The sequence below is a fragment of the Camelus dromedarius genome, chromosome 6, assembly GCF_036321535.1.
Source record: "Camelus dromedarius isolate mCamDro1 chromosome 6, mCamDro1.pat, whole genome shotgun sequence".
Lineage (NCBI taxonomy): Eukaryota > Metazoa > Chordata > Mammalia > Artiodactyla > Camelidae > Camelus > Camelus dromedarius.
This window is the reverse complement of record NC_087441.1, coordinates 70,366,515-70,382,391: the sequence shown is the minus strand read 5'-3', so window position 1 is coordinate 70,382,391 and position 15,877 is coordinate 70,366,515. Positions and strand designations below refer to the sequence as shown.

The 15,877-nt window shown below is 40.3% G+C and overlaps 1 protein-coding gene and 1 long non-coding RNA gene across 2 annotated transcripts in view; one reads left to right on the top strand and one right to left on the bottom strand.

Annotated features, from left to right (window-relative positions):
• The window catches only part of EYS (eyes shut homolog), a 1,182,030-nt gene that overhangs the window by 1,162,228 nt on the left and 3,925 nt on the right, over positions 1–15,877 (top strand). Inside the window, 3 exon segments of the mRNA XM_031455943.2 lie at positions 424–598; positions 5,899–6,071; positions 13,821–13,982. Of these exon segments, the coding sequence (XP_031311803.2) occupies positions 424–598; positions 5,899–6,071; positions 13,821–13,982 (510 nt within the window).
• LOC116154317 (uncharacterized) lies at positions 3,140–15,555 on the bottom strand. The gene is made up of 3 exons (XR_004138137.2): positions 15,495–15,555; positions 3,695–3,796; positions 3,140–3,586 (listed from the first exon to the last, which is right to left on the bottom strand). It is a non-coding gene; the product is annotated as an uncharacterized LOC116154317 (long non-coding RNA).

Sequence of the window (15,877 nt, the reverse complement as noted above, 5' to 3'; positions counted from 1 at the left end):
TAATAACAAGAAATAGAAATAAGTCAATAATTGAAGGTTGATTAAATATATTCTGAGATAAGAGAATATTATGCCATCATTTAAAAACCGTTAATGCTATCAGAAAAGAGTTAATGGCATTTATGCTATACAAAGTTTTGGTATAATATATATTATTTAGTTTAATGTAGGATTCTACTTTTGTTTAAAGGAAAATACAACTAAGCATAGAAATATACTCTATATGTCTCAAAATGTTAATAATTGCTTTCTCTGGAGTGGTGAATTTGTAGATGATTTTTTATTTTTCTTTCTGTGTTACTAATTTTTTTTTTAGTATGTATTACTTTATGTTGAAAATGTTAATTTAAAAATGAAAAGTAATTGTCTTGTTTTATCTGTTTCTTCCATTTTTAAATATGAAGTATTTTGCCTCTTTTCAAGGCTGTATATTTACTATTCAAGTTCGCACTAAGAAGAAGGGCCATTTCAGAAGCCTGGGGAGTCCCGAGGGCCACCCGAGTGCTGGGCGCAGCGTCGGCCAGTGCGATGCTTCTCCTTGTAGCCTGATGCAATGTGGCAACGGCGGGACGTGCGTGGAGAGCGGGGCGACTGTATAGTAAGTGTGACGTTATCGGGAAGGAAGGGAGCTGGGTGTCTGCGTTCTCACCGGCACTGCACTCGCACAAACTAGGAACACGCGCTGACGCTCGCACTGAAAGTGTGTTTATGCAGACGCGCTAGGTGACTGGCGGACGGATCGAGGCAAACAGAAGAGGATCAGTGTAGCTCGTGTGCTGTCTTTTCAATAATGAAAGTGAATCACTACATCTCCTTCCAGGCACCAGGAGAAAGACACTATCTGAAATTCACAGTATCTAGAGTGTTGCCAGAAAGGTTCACCATGCAAGGGTTTACAAGGGCTTTCATTTGTGATTTGCTTTTCTGTTTGGGTCTGGGCGCCTTTAGAAAGGATCTTCTCTGGGTGGACCCCAGCAAAGCTGCACAATTTGACATCTGAACTGCTTTAACATGAACCAAAATGTGGCCCTGTGGAGTGGGGAGGAAAAAACAAAGGAATGCTGTCTGATAACTCAAGCTACTTCGTCCAGCACGTCCTCTGTGCAGCAGTAGTACACAGAGGGCTCTGGGCAGACGACAAGTGAAGAGGGGTAAGCTCTCTGCTTCAGCTTTTTACACTCCAGCTCTTCATAAATATCCTATGTCTCATACGTGGGTGGGACAGCTAGAAAAGTGATTTGTCAAAATCTCCCCCCCCAGAATATGTGGGAAGGTACGATTCACTGCTGACACTGGCTCACGGAAAGGCAGGTGAGGAAGTGGGGTGTCAGAGTCTCCTCTGGAAGACAGGGGTGAGGCAGCCCTCTCGCCAGTGAAGTGTTAAAAGCCCTGAGCAATTGCCCTGCACCTCCTCCCCAGAACATGATCAAAAGCAAAGTGCAAAGTTCAAAGAACCGCTAACCGCTGTCCCTCGGGCTGGTGAGAAAACACCGGAAGGAGACACAGCTCCTGACCAGGAAAGAGCCATGGTGAAGACAGATGTTTGCAAGCTATCTCAGCGTCCCTCTGCAGGATGGGTATACTGCAGGATTCCTAGGAGGCAGTTTTGGAAATCTAAGCACACGAAAAAGGGCCTAGTTTTAAGAAATATCCATAGAAGAGGAAATTAAAGATCAGTTTAAAAGATATTACAGAGAAATATTCATGGTGTTTTGTGACCTGTTGAATATGAGATTGTGGGAGGAGGGTTAGTGGGGAGTCAAGTTTAAGTTAATCCCAACCAGGTATGAAAAGGCTTGCTGTGTTCTGGGATCCAAGACACCTAATGCACTTAATAATAAGTTAAAAGTACTAGCTGAATTTTATGGAAATTTTTCAGGGAAAAAAAATTTGTGACTTGACCAAGTCCATGGAAGTGCTAAGAACAAAGCCTGAGGCATAGGATGTCACCATCACAGGAAGTTCTTTTTAGCATTAGCTTTACCATTTATGATTTTATTTTTACTTCTTTACGATTTTTAATAAAACCTTTTACTTGCTTTACAATTATGCATTCTAATTTTCCCACAACTAAGCTTAATTAGTTAGAAGCAGGAATTTACCTCATTTTATGGGAGAAAATTTGGTCATTCTGCAGGTGACTTACCAGGTATTTTTGTTACTTTTTAATGTGATAATAAATAAACTGCTAATAATAAAGAATGTAATCACTAAGAATGAGAAGTAGCAGGAAGAAGGCATGTGAAGTTGAAGGTGCAGATAGGAGAGGCTTCCCAACTCCTCCTCATCCATTTGGAATGAAGACCCTACACGTTTCCATTTAAAAGCCACACCTGTTTATCTTGGAACATACAGCGCCCTGTATGGATGTTGTTGAACCCAAATTCATGTGCCCAATGCACAGTGAGGCCAGAGAAACAGAAATGTCAGCGTTTGGAGCAGAGAAAGCTTTATTACATAGACCAAGCAAGGAGAACAGGTGGCTTGTGCTCAAAAAGCCCAAACAAACTCCCCAGTGGTTTGGGGGGAAGAGTTTTATAGGCAAAATTTGGGGGAAGGGCTGCAGGGAGCGTGCATGACCCTCCTCTGATTGGTTGGTGGGGAGGTAACAGAGAGATGTTTTCAGAATCTTGTGCTCAGCCTGAGGCTGCCATCCTCCACTTGGGTGGGGACCTTAGTTCCTTCGAAGAGCTCAGCAGCCATAAAAAAGAATAAAATAATGCCATTTGCTGCAACATGGATGGACCTAGAGATCGTCACTCTAAGTTAAGTAAGCCAGAAAGAGAAAGAAAAATACCATATGGTTTCACTCATATGTGGAATCTAAAAAAAAAGGGGGGGTGCGGACTGACGAACTCATCTACAAAACAAAAACAGACTCGCAGACATAGTAAACAAACTTATGGTTACCCCGGGGAAAGGGGGTAGGGAGGGATAAATTAGGAGTTTGAGATTTGCAAATATTTACTACTATATATAAAATAGATAAAAATTAAACTTCTGTATGGCACAGGGAACTATATTCAATATCTTGTAATAATCTATAATGAAAAAGAATATGAAGACAAATATATGTATGTATATGCATGACTGGGACATTATGCTATACACCAGAAATTGACACATTGTAACTGATCTTACTTTAATAAAATATGTATTTTTTTTAATCTCAGAATAAGGAAAAATTTCTTAAATATGTCACAAAAAATGCAAACCACAGAAGAAAATACTGAAATTTTGACTACACAAAGATAAGAACTTGTGTTCATCACGTTGTGTAGCGCTGACAGTTAATGCAACCACTGCATGCACCAACACAGGTGAATCCCAGACATAAAATCCCGCGTGAAAGGCAGTCACGGAAGAATGTATACAATGTCATTACATTTATACCAGTTTTAAAGACAGACACAACTTAAAACTAAAACTCTAAAGAAAATCAAGGAGTGATTATCTCAAATTTCAACTCTCCCAGAGAAGACACAGGAGGGTATCAGGGCAGGAACACACGTGGCCTTCAAGGTCCTGGTAATTCTCTGCTTCTTCAGGTGGTGGGTTCAAAGATGCTCACTTTGTACATTATGTGCTGTGGGCATGTTTCACAATAAAATGCTTTTAAATGAAAAGGATGTAAAACACCATGTAAGACGTTTTCAACATTAAAGTTTGCTTAGAAGAAGTAGTGGAAAGGTACCTGCTCGTGCAAAAGACAGCACCTCCCGCAGTCAGAGGTTCCAAGTGATTCTCATTCTCTTCTTGTTTAATCTCAACTTTATGACTCTCTTACCTGTTGTTTCTGTAAAATGATAAGGTTGTTAATAATGTTCGCAGAAGGTGTGCTCATTGGCCTAACCACCCCCTCTACCAGGCATGTGATATATCATACAGGTTAGTCCATCTAGAGGGGACGGTATGAACCACCTGTCACACTCAGAAGCTGCGAGGATTCTTCCAGCCCAAAGAAAACAGAGTTAAAGATATTTCTGTTTTCTACCTGCCTCGTCTTTACTTGTTCACGTTAGAAATTGTACTATTGGTGATGCCGTTTGACAACCACAGTGCTGTCACGGTCACCTGCGTCCACGGTTTACCAGTAAGGACGCTGTAACGAATCAAGAGAAGTGTGACCAGGACCCGTGGGGGTATCATAAAGTAGATTTCTTTCATTTCTCACTCTCTTTTTAAACCCTCTTAGGAGAAGTCATCCTTTTCTTTCTTGTTTTTTACTGAAGTATAGGTGACTTACAAAACAGTATATTAGTTTCAGGTGTACAGCATAGTGATTCAGTATTTTTATAGGTTATGCTCTATTAAAAGCTATTACAAGAAGTGGGGAGGGTATAGCTCAGTAGTAGAGTGTGTCCTTAGCATGCAAGAGGTCCTGGGTTCAATCCCCAGTATCTACATTAAAAGATAAACGAATAAATGTAATTATCCCCCCCCAAAAAAGAAAAAAACTTTAAAAAGATTTTTTTTACGTTATTACAAAACATTCCCTGTGCTATACAATATATCCTTTTTGCTTATCTATAAAATAGATATCTGTCAATCCTATACCCCTATGTTCTCCCTCCCTCCTTCCCTCTCCCCACTGGCAACCACTAGTTTGTTTTCTGTGTCTGTGAGTCTGCTTCTGTTTTTTGTATATAGATTCATTTGTATTGCTTTTTAGATTCCATATAAGTTATCTCATCATGCAGTATTTGTCTTTGTCTGACTTATTTCACTACGCATAATATTCTCTAGGTCCATCAACATGGCTGCAAATGGCAGAATTTTATTCTTTTTATGGCTTTCATATTCCATTATATATATGCCATGCCTTATTTATCCATTCATCTGTTGGTGGACACTTGGGTTGCTTCCACATCTAGGCTATTATTAAGTAGTGCTGCTATGAACACTGGGGTGCATGCATCTTTTTGAATTAGTGTTTTTATTTTTTCCTGATATATGTATATGCAGCAGTGGGATTGCCGGATCATACAGTAGTCCTATGTTTAGTTTTTTGAGGACCCTCCATACTGGTTTCCATAGGGGCCGCGCCAGTTTACATTCCCAGCAACAGTGCACAGGGTTCCCTTTTCTCCACACGCTCACCTACATTTGTTATTTGTGTTGTCTTTGGTGACAGCCATTCTGACAGGTGTAAGGTGACACCTCGTGGTTTTGATTTGCATTTCTCTAATAATTAGTGACGTGGAGCATCTTTTCATGTGCCTGTTAGCCATCTGTATGTCTTCTTTGGAAAAATGTCTATTTAGGTCTTTTGCCCATTTTTTAAAATTGGGTCATTTGTGTTTTTGATGTTGAGCTGTGTGAGCTGTTTATATGCTTTGAATATTAACCCCTTATTGATCATATCATTTGCATGTATTTTCTCTCATTTCATGGGTTGTCTTTTCACTTTTGTCTGTGGTTTCCTTTTAATGTGCAAAAGCTCTTATGTTTAATTAGGTCCTATTTGTTTATTTTTGCTTTTATTTCTTTTGTCTTAGGAGAATGATCCAAAAAATTATTGCTGCAATTTATGTCAAAGAGTATTCTGCCTGTGTTCTTTTCTAGGAGTTTTATGGTTTCACATCTTATATTTAGGTCTTTAATCCACTTTAAGTTTATTTTTGCATATGGTGTGAGGGAACGTTCTAATTTCACTCTTTTACGTGTAGCTGTCTGGTTTTGATGGGGAGTCCAGTAATCCCATAGCCACTTATTAGGTCTTTCCTTTGACAGTTTGAATCTTGGTAGTTTGCACCACAATTTGCTTTCATATACAAAATCTTTTCTGTCTTGGAACCTCAGTCATAACTGCCAAGCTACCATCAGGATGATACACAAGTGCCTTATCCATCTCTGCTCAAGTGCTCAAATCCTGCTGCCTTCTTTCTTAACCTGCAGCTGTAACTGCCCTAGCGGCTGGAAGGGAGCACTCTGCACGGAGACCGTTTCCACCTGTGACCCTGAGCATGCCCCTCCACACCACTGCAGCCAAGGAGCTACCTGTGTGCCGTTGCCTCGTGGATACACCTGTTACTGTCCTCTGGGGACCACTGGAGTCTACTGTGAACAAGGTGAGGCAGAACCTCGGCTCATGCCGTCCACAGGTTTAACTGAGTCAGCTTCCTTTGGGGAAAGTAAAATGAAATGTGTGTAATAATAAGAGTCCACTCTCTTCTCTGCCCTGTATATTTGACGTTATATTTCACAGACAGGATAGTACGGAAATTCAGTAGTACAAAAATACAGCTGTAGTTTTAGAATTGCTTTAATTTACTAACTCTAATCACCCTGTCTTGTTGTAGATGTTTTGTGCTAAAGGCAATCCAATCAAGTGAGTTTAGGTTTGTGACTCAATTCAGGAACAAGGCTCCATCTTTAAGCTTCTCCCTCTGTATCTTCCACTTGACTAAAACCTTCCAGAGTGTCACAAGGCAGATACATAAGCTCCAGTGCAAAAGAAGAGACTTTCAGGGGTGAAATGGCCCCGAGTCCAGGGGAACAACGAGGAGCTTTCAGTTTTCTAGGTCTCATCAGCTTACTTTCTTCCCTGTACCTTACCGCTGGGGCAGATCATGGAATTTGCGTCTGAGGGAGCCCAGTCTCCTGAGTGCTCCCCACATGGGCTGCAGCTGGTGCTAAGGATGCCTCTAGGTCTGCTTCCTCTCCTTTAACCCCAGCTTGCCTAAGGCCTTCGGGACTTCCTCCACATCACACACACTGCTGGGTGGGAGGGCGTGGGTGGAGCATGGAGGTCTTGCCCTCTCCCTCCCAAATAGAGCTGGACCAAAGTCATTCCCCTGCTGTCCTTCTTGCAGCCAACAGCACAAACTCGTCTTCATGGACAGGAGAAGGAATGTGGCTCTGTACTGCCCGTCACCCCCAAGCAAGACCGTGCTTTTACCTCCTCCTATAACTTCTCCGACCACCTCCCCTACCCTAGCCCTCCTCTTACAGGCGAGATTGATGGGAAGGCTAGTGGGAGACAGCCACCTTTAAACCTCCTCCGTCACACCGGAATCCTCTGCTTAAGCTCTACGAACCCCTAGAGCAAGAGTGAACAATGACCACACAGGTCGAGGGGGGGCACTGGAAAAGGGGCTATGGAGAAAATTAGGAAAGCGTATGCTGCCTAATGTCTCAGGTTATACGTCTTCAATAAATCAACACATCGTCGTATCTAAATGTAGTTCTAAATATCACAGCACCAGCCACACGGTCCTGCTCCTGCTTCAGTCTGCAGCCCCCTGGCAGCGTTGCCCTCTCCAGCTTCAGTACCAAGAGATGATTGTGGGTCTTGGGGCTGGCTAGGACTTTCAGGATAGGGTGGCAGGGAACCCAGGAAACTTGCAGTTAAGGAATCTGGAGAAATTAAGCCAGAAAAATATGGGGACGTGAGGATGCACCTGCCATCTCCTGACTTCCTGGCTCTGGGTGATCTACTGTTTCTTCATCCCACCTCCCCATCCACCCAGAAGATAAAGCCTTTGCCTCTCCTTCCCCTCTTTAGGAACAGAGGCTGAGGCAGAAGTACAGGAGCCCAGTCTTCAACTGTGTTATGTACACCTTTGGTAATTTGTGAGGGTTGTTGTAATAGCGCATTCATACATATCGTAATTTAATCTTCTTCAGATCGCTTTATCAAATACCTTAATGCAAACATTTTTAATCCTACATTCACTGAGATTCTATGTGTGTTTAACTCTCCTCCAAAAGTCAAAAGTGTTGATAAATGGAGGAGATTTGAAGGTTATAATACTAGTGATGCAGTGAAAGCAATGTGTCATCATGTCGGAAGGGTGACCATGTGATAACGGGATGGAGTTCTGTGTCTGGCCTACAGGAATCAGTCTCTTTCAAATGACATTAAGACAGATCCTGCTCTTTAAAAATGGCCATTCTTGGGTCCTGGAATATGCTACACTGTTTCCTGGAATCTGGATTTTACACACACTTTTCCTGGCCTAAAATGCTCTCATCTTCCCCTCAACATCCAGCTAACACTTCTCCATCCTTCAGATTTTGACTCAGACGTTACTTCTTTAGGGAAGACTTCCCTGACCCGCTTTCAGAGAACCGAGGGCAGTGCCCACGCCCGTTTGTGTCCATTGTTGGTGAATCTCCAGTCCTCACCATTACAGTGCAGAGGGAGAGTGCCTGCTGTAACATTTCACTGAACGGTTCTAAAATAACAAGAACAAATTGTGGGGAGAGGGTGTACTCAAATGGTAGAGCATATGCTTAGCACGCACGAGATCCTGCGTTCCATCCCCAGTACCTCCATTAAAAAAAAACTAATAGTAAATAAGTAAATAGACCTAATGACTTGCCCCTAAAAACAAAAACGAAACAAATTGTGGTCATTTTCAAGAAGGAGTTCTTGACTTTAGTGAATAGCAAAGTGCTCAAAACTTTACCAAGATGGTGCCCCTCTTTTACTCGCAAACCAGTAGCTGCTAGAAACTGAAAGAAAGAACAGAGCAAGTAAATGTCAGGGCTACCGTTTGTAACAATAGGGCAAGCCAGAGTTTTGCAGCTTAAAAGATCAAGCAATGAAAGCCGAGGGGGTTAACCTAAAGTTTGTTTGGGTGTGTGTATGTAATATATATAACATATGATAGCATGTATATAAATATATATTATATGACAGCATATACATAAGTAGATTATACAAAGAGATGGCAGAGAAAATACATAGGTAGGGAGGTAGATAAATGAAATTATTTCATAGAGAGTTTAGGAAGTTTGATAAAAGATGCCAGAAAAATTGGATCACCCTCATAGAATTCTGAACAAAAATTGACTAGATACACCCTGCTATGCTATAAAATAATTTGATTCTTTGTAAAAAGCCATAGAAAATTGTATCATAAACAGTTGTTTTGACGGAAAAAAGTGTTATGTTGGAGATGGGTCTCTACTTTTAGATTCCCAGTTGAAAGTTATTTTTCTATAGTAATTTGTATAGTAAAGTTGATTTTAAGAACTATAAACTGTATTTGTGGTAAAGTAAAAACAATGAAGAAAGAGGTTGATGAGAAATGACAGAATTAAACTTTGCCTACACAAGGTCTGTTTTCTTTATCTCCATTGACCCACTGACTTTGCAACTTTCCAACGTAGTAGCTACAGTACTGAAATTTAATTTAAAAAACAAAAACAGAACAGATAGCAACCAGGCCACTGAAACCAGGCAGCGGTGTGCTCCTGTGTTTTGTCAATAGCTGCTTGTTTCTTATTCCCAGAGAGCTGTTCTCAGCTGCATCATAACCAGCAGCTATCTGTAATATGCAATCATAATTTCTACTCAGTTGATCAATTTATAGGCACCTAGAATGCAGAAAAAATTCCTGGGGTTCAATTCACCTCTATTGTAGTTATAAACTGGTATATAAATTACCAAGAAATTCAATACCAATATCCTTAAACTTGAAAATCCCTAACATATATGTCGTCTTTTCCCCTTCTGCCTCTTCTATTTCCCCATCCCAAGAAACCTAAAATCTCAGAGAGAAAATTAGTTTATACATAGAACTCAATTTACAGCTGTCCTACCTACCTAGTTTTATGATCATCTTTACTGTAAATAAGCCCCACCCCCAAGAAGAATCAAAACTGATATTTATAATCTCTGAACGACAAGAAATCAGCGCATAACTGACTGGCACACCTGATGAAGCGTGGGGGGCAGGGATGGTGAAAGGGTGTCTGCCTCAAAACACTGCCTAGCATTAGCATTCTTTGTTCTTGTCGCCTCCCCTGGCGGTAACGCTTGGCAGTACGAATCATTCACTAATTCATTAAGATTGTTTACCAGTTCCAGACCACGTGTTAGGAAGACTGCCTTAACAAGACAGACAGGTGCCCCGCTTTCATAGAAGTTACATCCTGGGACGAGGCAGGCAGACGACAGGTACACCAACCAATGAGGAAAAGCACGGATTGAGTCAACGCCATGAAGGAAATCAAGAGGAGGAGGTGGAAAGTCACTGGAAGAGTGACTTTCAGCACTCTAGTTGGGATGGTCAGGGAGGCTTCTGTGAGTAGTGACACCTACGCTGTCATGTAATGAGACTCCCCCGCACGTGACGGCAAGGGGGTGAGCCCTCTGGGCAGAGGCAAACCTGGAAGCAGGAAAATGATGTTACACGTCTCGGGAGAGACAGGCAGCCACGACTCCCAGGATAGGAGGTGGTATTGCAAGATGCATTTGGAAAGGCAAGCAGAAGCCAGATCTTGCAGAGCCGTGGAAACCATGATAAAGAATTTTAATTTCATGCTGAGAAAATAGGAGGCCTGTGAAGACTGTAAGCATGAGTCAGAACACTTGAACTTAAGTCCTGATGCTTCTGGTAACTAGTAATTCCGTTTCTGCTGCATCGTTTAAGTCTCTGAGCTTCGATTTCATTATTTGTAAACAGGCAACATTAAGTATGCCGACTGTTTTCCACCTGCCCCACCCTCCCCCACGCCACTCCCCACCCACCTCGACCCTGCCCTCTAGTGTCTTCTCCAGTACGTTGCAGCTGAGTTTGCCCAAGAGAAGTCACCAGCAGGTGATGCGAGGACAGGACGAGAGTTAGACAGAGTGCTTATTCCCCAAGGCTCCTCACCACGAGGCCAAAACAAGATTTACCTTTACCCAAGGGCACAGCTTCTGTCAGAAGGCTGTCGATGAAAATTCAATTAACTATCAAGTTAAGAAGAAAAAGGGAAATTTATTCCAGCCAAACTGAGGATTATAACCCGGGAGGCAGACTCTCAGAAAGCTGTGAGCACTGTTCAGCCTGTTAGAAGCTGAAGGCACAGCCATATACGTTTTCAAGACGAAGGATCGTCCATCAAAATGACACACTGATACTTTGTATAAAGTTCACCAAGTACAGAGTGAGCGGGGAGTCACCACAACCCCCTTCAGAGCTGGGAAAGAACCCTATTCTGTAAGAGGTTGCATTGCTAGTGTCAGGAGAAATGTAAAAACTGGTCTTTGCAGGGGAGCTGGCATTCCCACATTTGAGGAGCTCGGGTTAACGTGTGATGCGGGTGCACACTGCATAGGGTGGGGGGAGGGAGGGAGGAGGCCCAGACAAACACACAGAGAATGTTGTTTAATTTTTTCTTGTCTTGCCTTAAAACATAACTTTTATTCCATCAAGGCCCTTGCTTTCTTTAACTTCAGGCCTAGGAGTGAAAACAGCTCCCCAATGAGACCAACCCCAGGTGACATTCTATTTCCTGCAGTTTCCCTCCACCCTACTCACACCTTTATAAATAGCTCTTTTATCCCATTCTTTTTAAATGCCCCTCCCTGTGTGCTCTCTGTTCACTGCCAGGACTCTCACTAATATAGTAAGTGCCATCTTGCCTACCTAACAGAATTCACATGAAGCAGGGTATGCAAAAGTTCTCTACTGAGCGTAAAGTGTTATAAAATACAGAGTCTTATTTTCTCTTCTTGTTCTCAAGATCCAGAACTCAGACCGACATTCTTAATAAAGTAATTCAACTATATCATGAATTAAATACATATTTTGGTATAAGGAGTTCCAGGCAGGGGTGTAGAATCATAGGACACTACCAATCATCTTCTAGTCTAACAGTATCAATTGGTAAGTGAGAGAACTAATGTTCAGGGAAATTAAATGATATGCCTAAAGTCTCAGAATCAAGTCTCCTGTCTCTCAATCCAATTATTAGCAGGTCCTTACTAGTTTCTTAATAAATATAACAAATATAAGATCACAGTAGATCATCAACAAATTTAAAACACTCTGTCTCTAGATTTTAGCAGCCTCTCATTACAGCCATTCCTTATGTAAATACAGCCTAGGAACTGACAGTGTACAGGCAACGTACGTATCAATGTGCTGTCACACTCCAATTGTCTAAGAAGGCCTAATAAAGGGGCCATGTAATCATCACAAGCCAAATAACTTCAAAACTGAAATTTGCCTTTAAATGACTTGTGAAATGGCAGGGTTGAGAAGAGCCTTAAAAATTGCTTAACCTCAACTCTTACCTTGAAAGAAGTAAAAAATCAAAATTAGGAAAGAGCAGGATAGAGGGGCTAAGTCGTCACACTGCCAAGCCAGTGAGTTCCCATGACATCGTACTGCTGCTGTTTCATACGCACAATATAAAAACCAGCAGTCCCGTGAAATAAGTGGAAACTTGTGCGGTCTAAGGTATGGAAAACTGGTTAATCAAATGTCCTTGTCCCAGGATTTCAAATAGTCTTAAGTATTTTAAAGTGTGTGCGTACATCTGAGCAGAGGAGAGCTGGGGGAAATTTTCCATCCCAGCATTGTAACTCAAGTAGTGAAAACTGATTTCATCTATCCCTTACGCTTAAATGTCTGACTGATGGGGAAGAAGTTACCTTCCAAGTCCCTTCAAATATTCACTTGTAACTGATAGAAAGAAAAATCCACGTAAAGACAAGAGGAGGAAGGGTCCTAACTGGCATGTTTTGTTTTCACTGAGGCCCTGCCCCACACTCCTTTGGAATTCCACGGAGGTGTTGGGCTGTGGTCAGTGATGTCTACAAACCGCTTGAATCCAGTGGCTTCAAGGGGCACAGTCACCAAACGTGATTCAACATGCCTGAGCCTAGTTCCAAACGTGCAGGAATCCACCGTGCTCACACCGCCCAGCCCAGAAACTAGCTCAGGTGCGCGCTTCTTAACCAACCAAGGGCCCTAAACCAGCTTTAAAAATTAAATTGATGCAAAGATAGCCCTGGGCTAGATACTTCACAAGGACTATTGATCTTAATTTAAAAAGAAATCATAACAGGTTAAATTAGGGTGCAGTATTTTGCAATCCAGAAAAGTCAGTAAAAATTCTATTCTGGCAGAATTCTGGTTTACAGTTATTTTGTGAGGCAGACAATAAGTCCAGTTTCTTTTCTCATACACTCAAATCTTATTCACTTATTCTTTTCTTCTGTGTTACAGCTGTCTTCCCTGTCAGAATTTATGATTTACAACCACACATGTAACCTTTTCTGAATCATAAAATCTTTCCTCTTATTTTTCCCCACATTATTGGTAAATTGCTTTTTTCTTGAAATAGTTTTATGCTAACTAAATTCTAGCTATTGCACATCATTGACTTTTATCCAAGTGAGATTCCCTAATACGTGTTTTTAACTTTTAGCCTAGGAAATATTGAAAATGTTTCCATTTTACCTCCATTCTTTCACTTCGTAGTGCAATTTTCCTTCCACTCACTTCTCTCGTCCAATAAGGTAAAGAAACCACGCGCTCACTGGCATTTGGGGTAAAACAGGCAGATGTTCAAGCTACTTAGTCTCCTGACACGAAGGATACTTGATGGTCCATCTAAATAGTCACTTAAAATATATCTTGACTTGATTATACTCTATATTTTAATCAGAAATAAAGAAACTGAATAATTTATAGTGATGCCTTCTGTCTTCCACTATATGAACCATCTTTTAAAAAGCATTTTTAATGTAAGACTTTCCCAAGAATCTCACATTCTTGAGATAAGCATGAGAAATTCTCAGAATCTATGCATCTGATCTCTCCTATAATGGAACCCAGAGCACAGGGTGTGTGCACACAGTACTGGCCAGAAGGAGCACAGGAGGCTCTTCAATAATTGACCACATTACAGCAAGCCTCTAGTTAGTGAGATTAGAACAGAGTCACCAAGGTACACTGTGTTCAGCTAGGAGCGACTCTTGGACGATAAGGTAAGTTCTTAAATGACAAAACTACGAGTTTATATGATTATTTATGAGCAATACTGTTTTTTGCAACTCAGTTTCCCTGTTTTGTTTTTGTTTTTGTTTTTAGCTTTGTCCATAAGTGATCCGTCTTTCAAAAGCCATGAATTATCCTGGATGTCTTTTGCTTCCTTTCATATTCGAAAAAAGACACATATCCAGTTGCAGTTTCAGCCTCTTGCAGCGGATGGCATCCTCTTTTACGTTGCACAACACTTAAAAGCACAATCAGGTAAAGTTGGCAAGATCTTTGCAGGGGGAGAAAGAATCCTAATGAATTCCTAATAGTCGATTAAGGAATGTGTCATGGAGTTTTTTTTTAAGTTACCTAGCCTACAAAACGTGTAAACACTTGATCTTTTATGTTCTTTTGTCACTGTAAATGTGTTTATGAGGCGATTCCTACACGTGAATGTTACGAAGAGCTTTGTTAGAATTAAAGTTAGCAAAATCCAAATATAGTATAGGCGCAACTTTATAACAATCCCATCAAAAAAAAAAAAAAAGAGGTTGGAGTTATGCATAATTGTCCTATGTCAAAAGGGAAAAAATATGCATATAAAAGGTAAAGGAAAGGCATGACTGATACATCCCCAAGAAATACATTCACATTTGTAACTCCAAAGATTTTTCTCTAATTCAGTCATCTAAATTTTAAACCTAGGATCCACGTTCCAAAATGAGTTTATAAAAGTGTTTTTAACTATAAAAGTTGTATAATTATCATAAAATAATATGGGATAAAAATATTTTAGTATGCTCCAGTTTGAAAAATTGCTTTTTGAGTTTTTATTGCTTACTCCTGATTTCCATGTTCATATCTTTCTCCAGAACTTTGACAAAGACATCTGCATATATAGATACATTTTTACTGCAAAATAATTTTTAAATTTTACATTTGGCATTTCTCAGAAAATGCAATTTTGGTGATAAAAATAATTGAATCAGTTTATGTTGACAGCGAACAAAAATGATGTTCTGCTTTTCACAATCTGTGTCTTAATATGCTACTGATTAATAAGACTATCAGAAGATTAGACAAAAGTGGTTCCACCTCAATGCACTGGTGAAATACCTTCAAAATAATCTCAAGGAGAAAAGATAATAATAACAAAGAAAAAAGAAAAATCTCAGAAGAGTTTTGTTCTCCCGTGATTTGATATTTGGCTTTAAATTCAGGACTAATTTAAACCTCCCTGTGACAATGCCAAATGGGAGACTCATGCACAAACAGAAAATTTCTATTTGTAAATGAAGAGACATTAAAAGACAATCAGCTTAAGTTACATTGCTCATAAAAATATCAAAGTTAGCCTTTATGATAAGGGCAGGAAATCGAGAGAGATTCTGGACTGTGACTGGCCAAGAATGTGCTCTAATTTTATAACCAGTACACTGGATGGTTACGTTTATGTATAGAAAATAAAGAGCTCGTATACATTAGCAAACAGAGGAGAGAAGGAGCAGGTTTTCTTACAATCTGTTATTAACTGGCTTTGTATTTCAGTTCATTACAGTCGAGGCTTTCCTTTTTTCTGCTATTAGACACTGTTTACAAAGATGAAAATAGATTAGTTTCATGACATAATTGGTGCTGCGTTCAACACTTATGTAAGAAAAGCATGAAAACTTTAAAATATCAAAAATCTATGCTCTGCATCCTCAGACTTAGATTAACCTGAAAGTAATTATCAGATGAAAGGCATAAACGTTTATTAGTAATCAGGTGGTATGTTTCACTTACCTAAGGTTGCCTAAAACACGGGTGACAGCCCTGTACTTTGTACCTTCTCTGAGAGCTATGCCTGATGTAAACATTAACCAAGGCTCCTAGTTGATCCTCTGCTAAGAGGAGTGATTAGTAAAAACTGCCCTCTTAACACACACTATCAAAACCCACAAATTTGGGTATCAGCAGCCAGTTAGGTTTTCACACATGGAAAACCAAATTCTCAATTAATAAGATTTCTGTGTCTCCTTAGAGGTTAATAACCTGAATAATCTAATATAGTGTATAAGTTAAAACAAAATGGTAACTTGAAAATTATGCTAGTTGATTTTAGTTCTTTGATTTAGGGGGAAAAAAATTGAAAATAAACCCTGCCACGCGTTTATCTGTTTCTGCTA